The sequence below is a fragment of the Lagopus leucura genome, unplaced genomic scaffold (assembly GCF_019238085.1).
Source record: "Lagopus leucura isolate 7727_CA_CO unplaced genomic scaffold, USGS_WTPT01 Super-Scaffold_100014, whole genome shotgun sequence".
Taxonomy (NCBI): Eukaryota; Metazoa; Chordata; class Aves; order Galliformes; family Phasianidae; genus Lagopus; species Lagopus leucura.
The window spans coordinates 5,879,004-5,897,997 of NW_024962268.1; the positions used below are offsets into that span (position 1 = coordinate 5,879,004).

An 18,994-nucleotide genomic window follows, 5' to 3' on the forward strand; every position below is an offset into this window, starting at 1 on the left:
TTTATACCCACTGTTCCTCAGAGGACCATCTTAAGCAAATCTTACACAGCATTCTGTATTAGTCATATATAATAAGAGAACGAAAAAAATTTGAAGCATATTTTTATTGTCTTTATCCATTCTAAAAACATCTTGGTCTGAGTTATTAAATAAGTTTCAATAGCACTGACTGACTTCAGATTAAAATGCACAGTATTTCCTACTTTCACATCCAACGTTAAAGAAGTGGCATATCCTATATGCACTTTGTTAACCTGAGGGCTTACACACAGTCATCGAAGACAGTCAGAGTGTCAACAGCTATCTCTTTGAAAAGGTCATCATCCATCCGAATGCACCTTCAAGCAGCCCTACCTCATACGGACAGATTCAAAGATTTCTTTGCTGCTCTTATGTACCTGTTCAATAAATCTGACAAATGGTACCACATAAAGTCAAGTTAGATTAACTCTATCCAGTTCAGCTCCAAGGAGAAAGCCCTGTTCTCGGGGCTAGCGTTTTCTTCTGGAAAGTAATTTCACCTAATAAAAAACAGTAAGGAAGCTTAGCAATACTTAAAAGCTCACATCTTACCAAGAGAAGAGGTTTAGAGAAAATCACAAAGATGAATATCATTAGTTAATTTAGTTAATTTCCATTTAGAAGAAGTAAAGACAAAGGCAAAAAAACACTCAGAAAACTGTCAGTAAAACTACTGTGCTTCCGCACTTCACACTTCTGAAACTTAACTGGATATTTAGTAAAGCTACAGAAACCTCAGAAACCTTCATTGATCCAAAATTTAAATATTTATGGCTTTGCAGTTATAAATTATTACAGTTGGGCAGGAGCCAGAACGTTAGTTATTTATGAGGGAAGCCCCAGAAGGTTCAGAATCTAAACCTGAAATCTGAAGATGTTGAGGCGTAATAAATCAAGAACAAAATGCACAAGGTTAGAGAGCCGAGAAAAGTCTCTTTTTGTTAACTGTAGAGAGTTGATCTAATAGAAGACTCTACCACACCTTACAAACTTCATGTCTCAACTGAAAGGTAGGACAAGTGCTAAAAATTGTCATGTTTTAGCATGGGGAAAAGACCACACAAGTCCCTGTGACAGTGCTGTTTAACTACAGGTAAACTAAGCTAACTTCTCTTTCTTTTAAGGAATCAGTAGGCTTCACAATGAACAGAAAAAAAAAACACCCACAAAACATAAAATAAAGCATCAACCACGTTCAGATACAGAGAGCATGGTAATGCCTGCCACAGCCTCCAGCATCACACAGCAATTGCTCAGGCTGAAGAAATGCCCTGCTGTCTAGAGGAGCATGAGCTTTACAAGTATTGCTGTGGAGGAAAGCGCACTGCTCCAGGTAAAAGTGAATGCAAAGCTGAGTTCCCGTGCCACCACCATTTTATTAGAACCAGTATAGCCAATTGAAATGAGAGATGGTTCTGCAACCATTTCAGGTGGGAGGCAAGTACACAACAGTGCTAAGACTGATAAGAATGACCAAGAACACACCTTGGGAATTGCACTACCCCCATTGCCCTGAACAGCTGTCTTCCAACAGAATACGATCTCTCAGCTTTCTTACTTAGTCAGCAGCAAATGCTGGAACTACCCTCCATTTTCATTTCCTCATTCCTGCCTAACTTGCAGGAATGTTGCAAGAAAACAGCAATGTCTGAGGGTTGTTCTCAGAACCTTTCTACAAGCAAATCCTAAGATTTCATCTACTTGTTCAGCAAAGCCCACATCTAACATATGATCAACTTCATCCTAAGCAACATGCTTCATGTTGGAAAGGGCCAGCTTGCTACTCTGAATGTGATCTTTGATCTGCCCAGGAGTTCCCACAAGAATATCAATGCCATATTTAAGGAGATCAAACTGTGTTTTATACAGAATTCCTCCATAAAAACATGCCTCTGAGAGTTTCATCACACTCCACATGGCACTAACTTATTACCAACTTTTCATCTGTCCATAAAAGTGTCTAAGGCTGACGTTCCTCTACTACCAACAGTGGTTCCACTGATTTCTCTTTGCTGTCTGGATACTACACCCAAGGGTAGTAGAGTGACTCACAACTACAGAACTTTACATGTCAAATCTCAGTATCTCTATTCCAAAGTCTCTCAAGCATACCATTCCCAGCACTTCTGTCTTCTTGCCTCTGTGTTCCACACAGCCTTTTCTCAGTCATTACCCATTTTATTCTTCTCTATGGCAACTTCTTCCCTCATCTCTCACTCTTGCATAATTCCTTAACTTTACTGGTATTACATTGCTTCTGTGTCATACCATCACAAATGAGCTACACAATCCCTGGACATCATTCAAAATCAACTGCTATGTAAATATTTTGATTCTCTAGCTATGCTTCTCTGCTTAAGATTCTGCATTTTGAGTTAATTTGTGAACCAAATTTGCATGGCAAGCTTTCACAGTTTTTACTGACAGGAGATTTCCGATAGTTGTTCTCATGCCAATAAGCCCTAGGATCCCACTGTTTGAAATTCCTTTGATCTTTGGTTTCAGACTACTGTTTGCTCCCGGACTAACATCTTATCTACGTAAAATTGATTATGTGCTGCTTATGAAGTAAAGCATAAGCCAGTTTGGAAAGGAAATAATTTGACTTGCTTTCCACATTTTACATTGCCAGTATTTTTAAATAATGGCTATAAAATCTCCTACTCCAACAAAGAAACAAAAGAAAACAGGAAAAAAAAAAAACAAAACCCACAACCAAAAAAACCCACAACAGTAAGTCAGCACGTTTCCCAGTCTGAGAAAGACTAAACAAGACACAGCCAGTGTCTTGTGTTCCGAATTGTCCTGTTATCAGCTGAGACAGCGTTAACAGCACATTGATATTTTGGCTGTAACTAGCTGTTGGGAGCACACCTGGGGCCAGGACAGCTTATCTCAATTAGGCAAGAGATGCTATGAGGAGCTGGCCAAGAAGGCGGCTCTGTTCAGAGGTTGCTGGATATCAGTTGGCAGGTGGTAAGACATTGCACTGATAGCAGGTCATTGACCAGCAGGCAGTTGTATTGTGAGCTGGGCATCAGTTGGCAAATAATTCCATAGCAGACATATACATATTGTTATCATTGCTTTTTTGTTTCCATTTTCCTCTTCTGTCTCAGAAAAATAGTTTTTATCTCTACCCACTAATTCTATTTTGTTTCCAGTTCTCTCCCTCATCTCACTGCAGGCAACTGAGTGAAGGCTGTGGCACTGAGCTGCTGCAGGGCTAAACCACAACACAATTCACTGCTCATGCTGTACAGTGTATAAAGCTACCAGCCATTGAGCCGACCTGAAGGCACTGCCAGGCTATCAGAGCACAATTAAGAATTGCCTTGGTAGGGTTAATTCTGACCTCAGGTTTAAAGGCATCTCCGGCCTTCTTTTTAGAAGCAGGATGGTTTGAAGCATGTGCTCTGCTGTCACCTCAGACCCTTTCCCACTCAGCCTCAAAACCATACTCACATATGGATGTAGAACGTCCCTGACTTAAACACACCTTCTGCCTGCATACTAGTACCATGTAACAAAGCAAAAAAGCATTCCCAATGCCTGCATATGCTGCACAACCTTTACAAAAGTAGATATGAGTTAAAACAGTCAGGCTAAAACAGCAAGAACTGGTTTCTTTGTCAGCTTGAAACTTAGCCCCACATAGAAACACCTGGGATAGCGTGTTTGTCTCAAATGCTATGCTCACCTTCACTGCCTAGGGGCATCACTACACTAAATATTCATGAGTGAACCAACTGGGACTTGAAGAAATGTGATTATATGCAATTATACTGTCTTGTGCATCATGGCAACCAGCACACAATGAATACAAAGCAAGAGACTCCCAAAAACTGTGCCAGCCTTTCAGACCTCCATTTTCTTCCCCCCTGGCACTTGATCTCCTTTCATCCAAGCTCTGCAGTGTTACAAATCTACTTATCCCCAGCGCTCCTTCTGACCTTTTCACTTGGCTATGAGAGCTGTCACAACATAACTTACTAAACCTTACAGATCTAAGCTAAAATGGCTTGCTAGAAGAAAAAAGAAAAAAAAAAAAAATCAGAAAAGAAGCCCTACAACATTTGGGAGAAGGGACAGAAATTATCTGCTTACCCCCCACTTTGTTATGAAACAGCAGAGAAGAAAAGTGCATGATGGCAGGAAAGCACATTAATGCCAAGATAGAGCTGCCAGAATATGAGAAATAAAGGCTTGTTGAAGACTAAAGAGGCAGAATTAGCTGATTAGGACTTGCAGAACAGAAAGGTATCTAGCCAAAGAAACATTTTCCTTCCCCAAACCTGCAAGAGGAGAGCTCAGCCCAGCTGCTATACACAGGAAGCATCCACACATCCATTGCCCAGGCCTCTGGGCACACCTTATTCAGTTTCTGCTGCCTCAAGTCTCATAATGAGCCACTGACCAGACCTCATGTTCCTTGCTGCTCCTTTAAAACCAAGAGTTACCATCCATTCTCCCATGAAAAAAACAGTCTGCAACCAGGTTCCTGGCATGTCTATCCCTGTGTGAAAAAACTACATTCCCAGAGCAAGTCCTACAAGCTCAAAACCTGACTCGGTATCCCTGCCCTGGATTCCTGCTGACTTCTCCCAGAGAACAGACCTGTAAGACAACACTCAGCTTTAAGCAAAGGTTGAAAATAAAAATGGAAGGAATACTTCCAGCAAAACACAAGCATGTCAACAACTGCATTAAGACAACCAAATTTTACTTTCTCAGAGGGCAAGCATGACTTGTGGAGTGGTATATTGGGATGGAGGAAAATCAACAGGATCCAGAAATTTCAGGCAGATGGAGACAATGGTAGAGGTCAAAATGGCCAGGGACTCAAATGTTATTCAACATTTCCCCAAAAGGCTTGCCAACAAGAAACAGACATTGTGACAAAGTAGGTACCACTTCCAGCCATGGAGAGTAGAGGCCCTGACAGGTAACAGATACAAATGCATGAATATTCTTTACAGTAAGCAACATTACTGGTTCAGAATACTGACAGTAAATAAAATGTTCAACTTTGCATTTGATAGGAGTGAGGAAGGGGAAAAAGGGCTTACCTTTCCTCTCTGACTCAACAGAAATGGCTTACTGGGATATCCTGATCTTGACACCTCTAGGAAGTCAGCCTGTACTTCACATAATGGAACTGTGATAATACTAACAATTTCAAGAAGAAAGTCTGTAATGCCAGAAGATGCAGATCCCTGCTGTTCAGCAACTGCCTCTTTTACCTAAAAGCTGCTATTTAGAATACAGGTGATTTCATTGTTACTAGAGGAACAAATATATTGTGCAGAAACTTGAATGGTTCTTTCCGAACCATACATCTATTCATAGGTTATTCTTCATCTTTGATCTCCACACACACACAAAATAGTCATTAGAATTCTCTAAGCAGAGCACAGCTTCATCAAATAATCATGTAAGCTTTCCAGAGCCCTACCATGACCCCAATCCAACAGAGGCTAAGAGTGTGAGCTTGAAATTGCATAGCCTCAGAAAGCTCTCTCTGCAGATTAAGAGATTATTCAAACATTTCTAGCATCAATGCAAAAAATAAATAAATAAATAAATAAATAAATAAAATAAAAAAAAAAATCAATTCATCAATACAGCACAGGGCAGACAGGATCATGCAATTCATAAGGCGAATTTCTTTAAAACAGAACTTTCTTGACCAACTTTGAATTTTTCTTCAGTGAAGAAAACTGGGATTTCCAAAATAAATATCAGTGTGAAAAAGCAAAGTGAAGAAAACACTTTTTCAATATGTCTGACATTCCCAAGTTTTGCTGTTTGAAATTCTAGCTGCACTGATCAGCGGTGATTAGTAGCATGACGCTGTTTTTCTGCCAGTTTTCTCACTGGGTATATTCTCTAAGGCAGCAGAATAAAGCAGGTGGTTGCATGGTCATCTGTTGTTGGCTCTTGTGTGTGTGTTCTACTAGAACAAACTAAAGGGAAATAATTTTATTTATGATGCAAGTTTTGCTCAAAGATCGAGTGAGAGGATAAAATGCTTATTTAAAAAATTCCTGAAGCAATTATCATGAAATATTTGTTATTCACACTTGCTACTGAAAGTCAAAACACAACCCTGTAACAACAGTGTTCACCAAACCAAGCCTTCCTTATACCTCAACCTGCCCTCAGAGCTTATTACCTCCTCCCTAGCGTCCATTTCCCTAGCTCACTTCCCTCCCTAGCTCACATTTCTACTATGAAATTTCCTAAGCATTTTCTTTATTTGCTATACACTTAGCTGCTAGTATGTACAGACAAACACTATGAACATCAAAAAGTGCTTGTTCAACAGGTAGTAGAGAGTACAAGGGAGGAACCAGCAGAAGCAGAGCAGTTCACCACTGAAATTAAAAGGCTGCCCAGGGAAGGGGAGTCACGTGGGAAGAGCAAGAACAGTAGGTTAGTCTGTTTTCAACAAATCTCCATCCCATTACTCTTTTTTGCTTCATTTCATAAGATTCACTATTGAAATTTTAATACAGAAATAGAGATTCTTTCTACTACTGTTTCTCTGCACGCATCTAGTTGTTTAAGAACCTCAGCACCTACCTTCTCAACACCACCAATCCCTGAGCTGTAAGATCTGGCCATCAAACATCTGAGTTGAACATCATGCTCAATTAAAGATTTACTTGCATGCACAGAAATATTTAAATTTTCAAGCAAACTATTCTACTGCAAAAACGTTGGGTTTAGGTAACACATGGATACACCCAGGTATTTGGCCTCTGCTCCCTGCAAGATGCATGCAATTCTCCTATCCTAAAATTCTGTAACATTTTAACAAAATCACTACTAGACCTTACACACTGATTTTACTTTTTTCTATTTCCTCTATGATCACGAATTTGATAAAGAATTATTTAAGATTATTGTCATTCTTGAATGTCCTGTCCTTGTCCAAGTACCCAAAAGTAAATTCCAACACAGTTCTGTGAAGAACCTTAGTGTGTGGTTAAGAATTGGTTATTATCCAGACATTTATTATCCAGACTTCACATGATCCAGACATCACAGCACTCACAGAACAAGAGAGCAAATACATTACATAATTGTGGTTCAAAATCTGAATGTGTCATCTTCTAGACATAAGTCTGTCAGGTAACCAAAACTTCAACACTTTTTTTTTTCCTTTTTTTTTTAATGTTCTAGCATTCTGAACACACATAAAAAAATTTAGTGGACAATGCTGTAAGAAACATATGGCCTACTAAATGCAACAAAGAATTTTAATGCACCCAAAAGTGTCATCTTTCTTCTTGAAGATGCTCATAAAGACTGTGTGCACACAGATAAGTGTGAGCTCACCAATAAGAAGGTTTCACAAAACTTAAAAGATGTTCAAAAGTAGCGTATGGATCTTCCACTGGAAAGAAAAATGACGACCTGCTCACGGTGGGGGGAAGGCTCAAAGAGTACACACAGCAGTAAAACATGAGCCAAGAGACAACACGCAAAGATCCCCAACGCGGTATGAATGAACTAAGGATGCAAATGTGTGCATGAGGGAACCAAAAGAAATAGCTGAAAGACTTATTAGAGCGGCCTCTACTGATAAGTAAGGGCATAACCAACAGCAATAAAATGCCAAAGGATATACTGTTTACATCAAAACCAGGCACATGCTTTCCACAGCACAGAAGACTTGTTTGCAGAGGACCCTATGCTGCCAACAGAAAAATAGCAACAAGGCTACAGCACGTGCCATTACTCTTCCTGTCAGCCCAACAGAACTTTAAAACGAGGAAATGCAAACAATGGGCAACAGACTTGTGTAAAATTTATGGAGGCTGAAGCAAGAAGGGCTGTGAGGAAAAGAAATGTGCTACAGTAACTGCTGGTTCAGAGCATACAAAATACATGTCCAAAAACCATTTTTCCGTCGTCAGTCACAAGAACTGATAAGGACTCAGCAGCTCATGACCCCTGTCCTCCATGTCATACCCAAGTGATTTTGGCCAGACAGATCTGAATTCATTGTTCAGAATTTTCATTAAAAAAGCTCACTATGTTAGCAGTAATGCATATATTAAGTGGATTTATAGTTCACTAACAGATCTCAAAAGAAAAAAAAACTGTCAGTGGAGGAATTTCCTTTGTACAGAATAAATTATTTTATGAGTTCATAGACTCTTATGGTCTGCTTGATGCTATTCAACATTTGCATCAGTGACCCGGAAATGATATTTACAAATCACTGCTGAAAGTTCAAAGGTGAAACACTGCATAAATACCGAACACTGAAAACACTGTCACATACCAAATGATCAGGATCTCTCCGTAATTTGCACTCCTTTAAACAAATAATTATTAAGTATCTGGAAACTGAGGAGTTTGCACTGCACTCAGAAAGCCACCATCACCAGCAGTAACTCAGAGGGGTTTTGGAGACATGATGCTGCTCTCACAAAAGTCACTAATAGGAACAGTAACAGAGATGGAAATAGAATTCTTCCACCCACATGTGATCCTACATCAATAAATTGGGCTTGTTGGAAAAAAAAAAACAAAAAACAACAAAAAACAACAAAATCCTTGAATGAGTCCTTTTTTTTTTTTTTTTTTTTTTTTACACATCATGAGGAGGGGCACCGAGACACAGGTGTGGTAGAGTTCAGCTAGTCACTGGTATGAAATCATCACAGAGGTCCACCACCTGGTAATAATAAGTAACATGTTCTGACTTAAAATCTTAAGATGATAGCAGTCTCCTAAATAACTTAAAATTTTTCTTTTTATGATTAACAGTGATATTTACTACAAAGGTACCAAATAATTAATTATGACTCAATCATCTGAACGCACTAAGCAGCATCTCAGCTCACTTTAAACTCAGATGAAACAGAACAAAATGAGCGGATAAAATGGAAATGAAAATGAAATGAAAGAAGAATAAAAAGCTGTTTTCATTTTCAGGACTCCAAAGGGTAAGAAAATCTCAAGTCTATCCCATAGCTTCCACTCCTTCCCAAAAAGCCCTCTGCTTTTGACATGCAATATACCAGTACTATGTTACTTGCTGATGTTTAACAATTATTGACTGTAACTAAAAAAATGCCTCTGCTACAATGTCCGCAGAAGTCTAACCATGGGTGTAGCTAAACAAATGCAATTCACTCTTTTGTGTATGTAATTTAGATCAGCAAAATAACTCTGAATAGCTCACAGGCAAAGAGCAATAAAATCAGCTGATACGTGCTTCTGGAGCACAAGGATTCACAGAGAAGTGTAAGCTGTACCCTAGCACAGACGGCATGACTCAAGCTATCCAGTTCCACATTCTAAAAGGGCTGGATGCTGGCCCTCTTCCTTACTACAGACCTCATCTGGAGCACTGCGTCCAGTTCTGGGCTCCCCAGTACAAAACAGACAGGGATCTCTTGGAAAGAGTCCAGCAGAGGGCCACAAAGATGGTGAAGGGCCTGGAGCATCTCCCCTATGAAGAAAGGCTGAGTGAACTGGGTCTGTTCAGCCTTGAGAAAAGAAGACTGAGAGGGGACCTCATCCAGGTCTATAAGTATCTGAGGTGTGGGGGGCTGAATGGCGTGGCTGGACTCTTTTCAGTGGTGAGTGGAGACAGGACAAGGGGAAACGGCCGGAAACTGCAGCATAGGAAGTTCTGCACAAATGTGCGCAAGAACTTCTTTACAGTGAGGTGACGGAGCACTGGAACAGGCTGCCCAGGGAGGTGGTGGAGTCTCCTTCTCTGGAGATGTTCAAGACCTGCCTGAATGCCTACCTGTGCGACCTGGTGTAGGGAACCTGCTTTGGCAGGGGGGTTGGACTCGATGATCTCTGGAGGTCCCTTCCAACCCCTACAGTTCTGTGATTCTGTGATTTGCCACTGCCACTTCCTGCCAAAGGTCAATACACCACTGAGACAAGCACAGAGGAAATCCCTGGGGGCAGCATATTGTTCAGATACATCAGATTCCTTAACTGGCCATTAGAGGGAGTCTTTTATCAGTGTACAGTAATTTGCAGCAGAAATCACTACTTACAGAACATACACAAGCCACAGCTATAAAGGTAGACACTCTAAGGAACAAATGCATGTAAATCTCTCTCCTTGCTGTTAACCAAGCAGTTTACCAGAACACTCACCTCAGGCCAACTGTTGGCTTCACTTCTGTGCAAATATAAATAGTGTCAGCAAACTAAAGAAGAGAGCTACGTCAATACAGAATTTCCAGTTCTGCGCTGCTTTGCAGTATGAATTCATTGTGCAGTCCTGGGCACAACTGTGTTATAAACCTGTAATAATTTTGATGAGATACTGCAGATCAATTTAAGACACTCAGTTTTTCCAAGTAAGCACCAGATAGCAGAGGCTCTCTGCATTTTCAGAGAAAAGTATCAGAAAAAAACCTACCATGAAACAAGCACCAAAACATTCATAAGCAGAGAAAGTTTTTATTTTAATTAAGACTACAAATTTTCACTGTCTTTCATATCTTAAGACTGCATTTTGACTAGCTTTCATAATTAACATGGAAAATACTTTGTATCTCCAAAAAGAATTATTCCTTATAATGATCTGCCTAAAATTGTTTAAACACTATCCAGTACTAGTACTGGATAACCAGTACCAGTAACCAGTACCTCCTCTACCTTACACACTTACCCCTATTGAAGTCTGACTTCTTCTGAAGCACGCTGTCAATTCACTTATAGTAGATTTTTAGGTTCAAACAGCCATTCAGTGGCTCATCAGAAGATCTGTATGTTTGACATACTGATACTAGCAATGCTTAAACCTGCATTTTTGGGTCTGACTTAACATAAACCACAAATGCTTGCCCTGATATTTGAAAATATTTTGCGAAAACAAGAGAACTAATAAAAATGTCATAGCAGCATATAAATAAACTCCCTCTGTAGCAGCAGTGTACAAAGTATTTTGAATAACTTTCTGATAAGGTTGAAAAGTCAGATAGTTTTGCTGCTGGTGAGAGGACTAGCAGAAGACCCCTGATATTAATTTTCCCTCCTTGCCATGGTACCCTGCTGTTAGAAAGCTACACAATACACCAAAGAACCTGCATGAAGCTAATTGCAATCTGGATCAGTTCTGCCTGTGCTTATACAAGCACTTGTATCAACACAGCCAGTGGGTGGTCAGAGCATAGAGCATACCACTTCTTTCTGAATCAGCATCACTTACCAGAGTTTGTCAACTGTGCTACTTTAACTAACCTTTTAACAAGCCTTTGTCTCCAATTCCTTCCCAAGGAGTTGCTGTACATGTAGAAATCAAAACTGTGTTGTACAGCAGGAAGCCTGCACAGTTCAACTTATTTCCTGAGATCCAAAATGAGGCTGCAAAACTGCAGTCTATAATTGAACTGTTCCACAACAAGTTAACCAAAATAGCAACAATGTGGTGAGAAGTGGAGATGTTGAGTCCACTCCCTCTCCAAGCTTCCTCCAGTTTCTGCCATCAATGCTCTCCCATAGCTCACCTAAGACACACTGCATGCCTTGTCGTCCAGCGTCTCTAGACACTTCATTTCTGGCATCCAGTCTTTGATTTCAAGATCTGGCAGAAGACTTCCATACTACCATGCCCTTATACCTGGTGAACAAAAAGCAGGGACACTGCCGGGCTACAAGAGAAGCCTAGAAGCCTCTGACTGGGCTGAGGAATGGTTACATAGACAGGTCAGTGAAAACATATGGCGTGGTTTGCTTTTTTTTTTTTTTTTTTTTTTTTTAAGTGAAGCCAGTTGGGTTTGTAGATCAGCAGCCACAGAGCTAGCTCAAAAGGTCAGCATTAAAGTAGAATGGCTCCACACATGGCAACAACATGTGTGCCCAAGAGCACAACCAGGATACCCTAGCTGACAAATGGCAGGTGACATTCAACAAGTGAACAATAATTGCCAACTGGCAGCAGGTTTTACATTGTGTCAGAACAAATGCCACGGCTAACGAACTCAGAGCTAATTACTACTGCACAAATAGACTCCTCTGCTTATTGTTTTGCTGGCAGGAAGTCAGCATTGCCCTTTTTTTTCTCTGCATATTTGATCAACCTAACAAAGGCAACCTGGATACCTCTCTTGGCATCAAGTTGTGTGCGTAGTTACAGAAGCCAAAGAGCTCTGCTTGGTTCAGCGTATACAGGTAAGAAAGGGTTGCTGGCTTATGTAAGTCACATAATATGCATTTTCAACCTGTGCTTCCTCACAAATATCTTTCTATTTTACTACCTTGTACTGCACTTCCTCTCTATATCTGGAATCAACAGTCTCCTTTATATTTGCCACAGAAATTGCATTAAAAATTATTCACATAAAGATGTAAGCAACACCGTATGATCCAGACAGTAGACTCTCCAAAATAGGCATAAAAATAATTCAACCTTTCTGAAAGTATTTTGCACAATAGTCCTTTAAGACTTACATATTGAATACAAGCCAGAAACCTTTTCCCCATACACCATTCCTCCATATTTTTCCACCAGACTGTACCATAATCAGTAAGACAAAGCGCAAATTAAAAAAAGCAGAATTGTTCATCAATCAGAATCTTGTTATCCACGTTTCTCTTCTTGATCATGCCTCAGCCAGCTGTCCCTGCCTTACCTAAAGCCCTGGCATGACATCTGGCTCTTAAGTTCCAGAAGACAAAACAACACATCCACACAGAACCACTGAGGTTCTTTAGATGTTTATGGCAATTAAAACACAGGACGTACCACATTTTGATATTCAGTCTTCATATTAACATGCATATGATATGCAAATAGAGGAGTCAAAGTGACCCAATGCAGACCTTCTGATGCTACAGCTGTTGCTAACTTCAGTACTGTGAGCTCTGATAACTAAGAAAGCAGTAATAAAGATGACAGTTTAAAATACCTCGTGCAGAATCTCAACCATTTTAACAGCCAGATATGATTATGCTGATAATCAACTATTCCTTTACTACACTTTATTAAAATCTCAGCAACATTACAGAATCTGCACTTACATCCCAGTGATCAGCTATAAAAAATACGTAGATGAATGCAATCATTTTTCAAACCTGGAGAAAAGTATATAATAATATTCAATGTCAAACACAGCAAGAGTAAGCAAGGTCAGGGCTACTTATTAAAAAAAAAGAGTCTGTAAAGATACTTTCTGCTCTGGCTGAAATCAACAGGAGTTTACTCATTAACTTTACAGTCAGTTATCTTTTGCACACAGAATAGTGCTGGGTTTATATAAAGCCTCTAAAAGACACCAGTAATTCTCTTCCTTAACTATTTTTCTCTGTGTTACTGCAGTATCAAATACTTCACGTAGAATTAGTCTCAAAACTTTGTGCCATTTCTTAATAATTGTTTTGCTTACTATTTAGTAGAAGATTTGTGACAAAAGCTAAAGCAAGAAAACCTTCTGCAAGTCAGCAGATGCCTACAACCTGTACCTTCCCAGCAATTAGCATTTCAGTTACTCACACATGCAGCACCATCAAGCTGAAAACAAATATTTAAAAACAAAGCCAAATATCTAGCCTTTGTACAAGGGTTTAGAGGTTTACTCAAAACACGTCATCAGAAACACCATCTTAGCTGAGTACAGTGATAAAACTATAGTCCTATGTTATTTTGGGAAATAAAACAGTAGCCGAATGCAGATTAAGATATTTTAATACACTGTGATCCCAATACCTTCTTAATTATTACTATGTAATACGAAATAAAGCAAGCTTTAAAACCAAATAACTCAAAAAAGGAAAGAAAGACGAGGTATTGCAACCCATACAAAGAACACTTAAACCACAGTATCTGAGGTCATGCTATTCTAATTCAGTAACAATTCACACAAGAACATACAATCTTTACATCCACTAACCAAATACTAGATTAACAATCCTATACACTTAATAGCACTCATCTATTCTTTGTTTCATTATCCACAGGTTTTATCACAAAATTTCATATGATAACAGTTTGACTTACCTTTGTATCATTCAGAAACAAACTAAACTTTGATTTTAACTATAGTAATATTCAATACAAAATAAAAGCTTCAACACCAGGTCTTCTTGTCAATTTGGAAATATCTAACAACAGCTCCTCTAAGAGAGGAGGACAGGCATAAAAAAGGTTACTGCACAACTCAGTCTTCATTCACAATCTCAATTTCTTTGTATACATCTTAAGGCAAATCACACGCCACATTTAGTCTTCATTTTAACTCCCCAAAGAGAAAAACAGCCCACTTAAGAATTGCCAAAACACATAACGAGCACATAGCAGAAGAAATTTCAGAAACTTACAGACTTCCTCTTCTTGGAAGGCTCAATTCCTTCTGAAAAAAAAAAAAAAAAAGTTACATTAGAAACAAAATCTATTTGAATTGGATGTGGCCTTTAAAAAAAAAAACAAAACACATATACATATATATGTATTGTAATTATTCCATTCAACCAGCAGCAGAGATGTTCAACTGCAATAAAAGAAAGATTTGACATGCACCATCTTTCATTTATTGCTTTCTATTCTTATTTGAAGTATTAACATTAGCAATGCGAAAAGTCTTGGCTGTTTTGTAGCAGAAATCTTAAATTATTTCAACCAGAAGAACCACCACAGAAAAACCTTACACTCAGAAATATGATGCACTGGTGACAGTATTAAAACTTGCAAGTCAGTGACAAAAAAATTCTAAGCTCTTCATAGAACCCACTGTTTGCAAGGCGTGTTTGCAAAAGGATTGAGACCAACTAACTGATGGATTCTACACTGAGGTGCTGTTTTTTTTTTTTTAAACTCAAAAAGGATGAAATCCACTACAGTTTGATCAATTATAGATCGATGCAATTCTCTGCAGTCTTCTAGAAAGTAGTACTGGCATGGCAACAGAAACACCATTAGACAAATGTTTCTAACACTTTTGCTGAGAACAGTTAAACTGCTGCTCATGAGACAGACGGGACACAGCGTGCTCGCTAAGAGGCAACTGCAGACAAACATTTTACAAGCATTTTAGCATAGAAGAAAGCCACAAGATTCATGAAATTTTGCCTATAAGAAATAAGCATGACATATGTACACCACAATTACAGTGGTGTTACATATTGCAGAAATAACAGAATAGTTGAGGCTAAAAGGGATCTCTGAAGATCTCCCAGTCCAGCTTTGCCCCAGGCAGGGCTAGGTAGTACTGGTCACCCAGGAACGTATCCTGTTGGGTTCAAAAGTCTACAAAGATCCAAACCTACCCGGGCAACCTGTTGTAGTGTTCAACTATCCTTATTTTTTTTCACATTTCCCACATTGATTTACATTCTAAATGCTACATGAGGTAGCAATTTCTTTGCAATCCTTTCCACAAGGAGAATAGCCTACGTTGAAATAAACAGAATAGCTGACTATCCTCCAGGATACATGAAACATTGAAGACTACCACAAAGGACAGCTGCATATAAGAATGACTCAATGTTACATGAATTGATGCCTTCAGTTACTCATTACTTTTATGTTTACTTGCAATATTCCCACAAAAGACTATGTTAAAATATGTCATATGTGCTTCACTTCCATTCCAAAGTTCCATTTCAAAAGAGAATGATGTCAAAATTCTAAAACTGTGTTTACACATGTTCTCATTTCACAGAGCATATAAATTAAGTTATAGGCACTGACTAGAAAATGCACATGAAATACAATTGAATGGATAAAAATAGGTTAGTCAGGCACCTTAGAAAAGGCTGTAAGGGAATGAATAATTATGTATTCTTTGGAGACTTAAATGGTGTGCAGTAAATAAGGCAGGGGCCGCTCACTGAGTGATAAGGATTAAAATATCAAGTAGCTACTCAATTCCTGAGCACCGCCCATCCTGTTAACTGAATGAGGCAGGAAAAAATAGTGTGAAACAATGTAATTAGAGATCATAAGGCACAGGCACAAGAGAGCAGAACAGGAGGCCTTGGTAACAAAATCTGGTGCTTCCTAGGAAGTTCCAGCAAATGTTCAGAATCTGCAATTTAAAAAAAACATCTTTTAGCATAACGTGTTTATATACAAAAGAACAGCTACACCTGCACAGAATATTGCATTATGCAGCTGTGTAATTCCCCTAAATTGAGAATGTCACATTCATCACAAACAAAATGTAACTGCAATTTGGAACCCACGTACTTCCTTGTGTAATGTTTTTTTCTTTAATATTTACAATGCCATTGTGTTTCATTTCTTACATAAAACTTCATCTGTAATTCTAGGCATTGTCACATCATAATAGACCCTGACCACAGAAAACTGACAAAATGTAATGAGCAAGAATTGTATGTGGCTTCATAACTAATCTAACAGAATTGCAACATATACTTCAACTTTTTCTTGTAATTCAGGTTTTGACTTTTTGTTTCTGTTGTTTTGTATGGTTTGGTGCTTGCGTGTCATTGAACAGAAAACTACATCAGTTTGGTCACAGATTGTTATTAATACAGAAAACGGCACATAACTGCCTCCAATGGGAACCTGAAGTCACACTAATCTCTCAGCTTATTCTCACGCATGCCACCCTCAGGTATTACTCTTGATCACCGAATGCGATTCTAAAATTCACTGCAACTACCTGCAAGTAAAAATGTTGAGAACTGCCAAGAACTCTCAGTACAAAATTTAAAAAAAAAAAAAAAAAAAAAAAAAAGAAATAAAACCTCAGGTATGCAACTCATGCTGGAAGACTTCAAAAAAGTTGCAGATTTTAAAATACCATGACAATGAATGCATATAAGAAAAAACGTGTTTTTTTTTCTGGATGACCTCTACATACTAATTTTTCCTATACATCACAGCATTGGTGTTGGAATGCTAGGTCATTCCTGTCTCTCATGATCATAACCACAGGGAGAAAAAAAAAAACAATCAAAAACAGTAAGTATAAAGTAGACTGAGGCCTGGCTTTCTGTCTCAAATCAGGTTTAATTTTTACACCCCTTTTCTCTTTTTTTGTACATCTCTTAAGACTTAGATTTTTCCAAAGACTGAATATTTGGCAGATTATCAGCTGTGCTGGCACAGGCCTTCTGACAGCAGACCAGACCAGCAAGGATTTTGCTTGCTTTGACATAGTATACCAGAACTCTGTAACAGTCTATTCAGACAAGATTGAAAAAGTTTAAACATGCTATGCTTGGGACTAAGCAATAGATTAGGTGGAGAAGTTATTAACATGTTAAGTTCATTTTAAAAAATATAAAAATCTATACCTTTTATCTGCTGAAGTTCCAATTTTACTCAGGTTCTCCCAGCTGCTTCATTTACAGATTCCGAAAACATGAAAGCACTGAATAACACTATACCAAAAACCACCAGCCCTTCAGACTTGCAGCTCTGAAGCTCAGATCTCAGACTACAAATGTAGCCACTTGCAGTTCTCTGGCACTGCGCTGCTCTGTTTCTGAAAGGCTCAGGCAGCTAGACCCAGACCAGTTGTCCTGGTCCTGCTGTGCAGCATCCAACACAAGTCTGAGGAATGCTGTAGGCAAAAACTTAGTGGCGTCAAGATTTTCAGGTCAAGTACTTGCCAGATAAACCCCTGAGCATTAAAAAAAAAGCCTTCAGCACCACTCGTTATGGTTCTCAAGGACCTGAACGACACCATGCTCTTCTACTCTTGCCTCACATGGAATCCTCTTCTATGCAATTCCAGTTCTCCCTGTTTCAGGGCTGCTTCATTCCATACCAATCACATAAAGCAGTCTTAATGCACCACACTTTTGGCCTTGAAGTCCTTCATGTCTCAAAAAACGTGCTCTGAAAACATAATAGGGCTTGTCACTGGTTTAAGAGGTCTGTGTAATTCTGTGCCAAATTGCTGTGATGATGCAGAAGGACTTATGTACCAAATTTAATTGCAGCTGTCATTAGCCAGTTCAAATTCCATAATCTGTGCATTTTATCATCAGTAACATGGTTTCACAACAACAGATGCTTTTTTGTTCATTTCAGTAATTATGGTTCTTCCTCTGGTGCTACACATCTACTCGGCATTTCAGTCTGGACAAGTCCACTCAGTGCCCCAGACTGCAGATAATCAGCCTTACTTTAAAAAAAAAACAACAGAAAAACCCTACTCCCTGAATAAAGGACAGAAATTTTTTTCTGAATCAAAGTCCTCATGCTACAAACTAGAAAAAGTGTTCAAGTAACAGAATTAAATTAAAAGATTTATGTATATTTGAATTAGAAAACCCAAAAAAAGGCTAAACTTCACCTAGTTTCTTGTAAATACGACAGCAAATCACAGAAAATTAGAATAGTCCACGTTCTCCCCAACAAGGGAGGAAGATGTCATTAGGTTATTGCTGGGCTCACTTATAAACAAAAATGAATAAAAAGCTAATGCATTCTTGAGCTGCTAATGATGTAGATAATTGTTGATACAGGTAGGTTTCAGACCTACAATTCAGTCTGTTTTAACTTAAACAACTGCACATCTCTCACATATTCAAAGGTCTTACATTATAGTTTTCAGTTGCCAGAGAAGTAGGCTGAAAAGCAAATTTTTTTTATTTTTATTTATTTATTTATTTGGGTGGGGGGGGGCGCGGAGGGGAGAATGGAAAAAAAATCATCAGTAGTGTGCTCTTCAGTAGGGGAGGTATTAAATGTGGTAAGATTTATAGAAGGGTTTATACCCTGTTGGTCAATTCATTTGTCACAAGCGTTGCAAGGCTTTCCACTAATGCAGTATTTAATACACAATTAACACACTGCATTAATAACAGGTTAACGCTAACATTTACACACCATTTATAGCAGCACGACACAACAGAACAGTCATGGCACACAATTCACCTTCTTATCATAACTACTGACAAAAAGAAGGATCTCTTGAGGGAGTAATGCGAAGGCTTTTCTTAAATGAGCAATTACTACGTTTTTGCTAAAAGATTTTGGAGATAGCAGATCTTGGATCTGTGTGACAGA

At 38.7% G+C, this 18,994-nt stretch overlaps 1 protein-coding gene across 2 annotated transcripts in view; it reads right to left on the reverse strand.

Annotated features, from left to right (window-relative positions):
* The window catches only part of MAST4 (microtubule associated serine/threonine kinase family member 4), a 193,308-nt gene that overhangs the window by 139,154 nt on the left and 35,160 nt on the right, over positions 1-18,994 (reverse strand). Inside the window, exon 2 of one of the 2 annotated variants that reach the window (XM_042875163.1) lies at positions 14,329-14,360. The exons of the other annotated variant lie outside the window; for it this stretch is intronic. Within the exon in view, the coding sequence (XP_042731097.1) occupies positions 14,329-14,360 (32 nt within the window). The remainder of the gene's footprint in view (positions 1-14,328; positions 14,361-18,994) is intronic. 2 annotated transcript variants of the gene reach the window in all.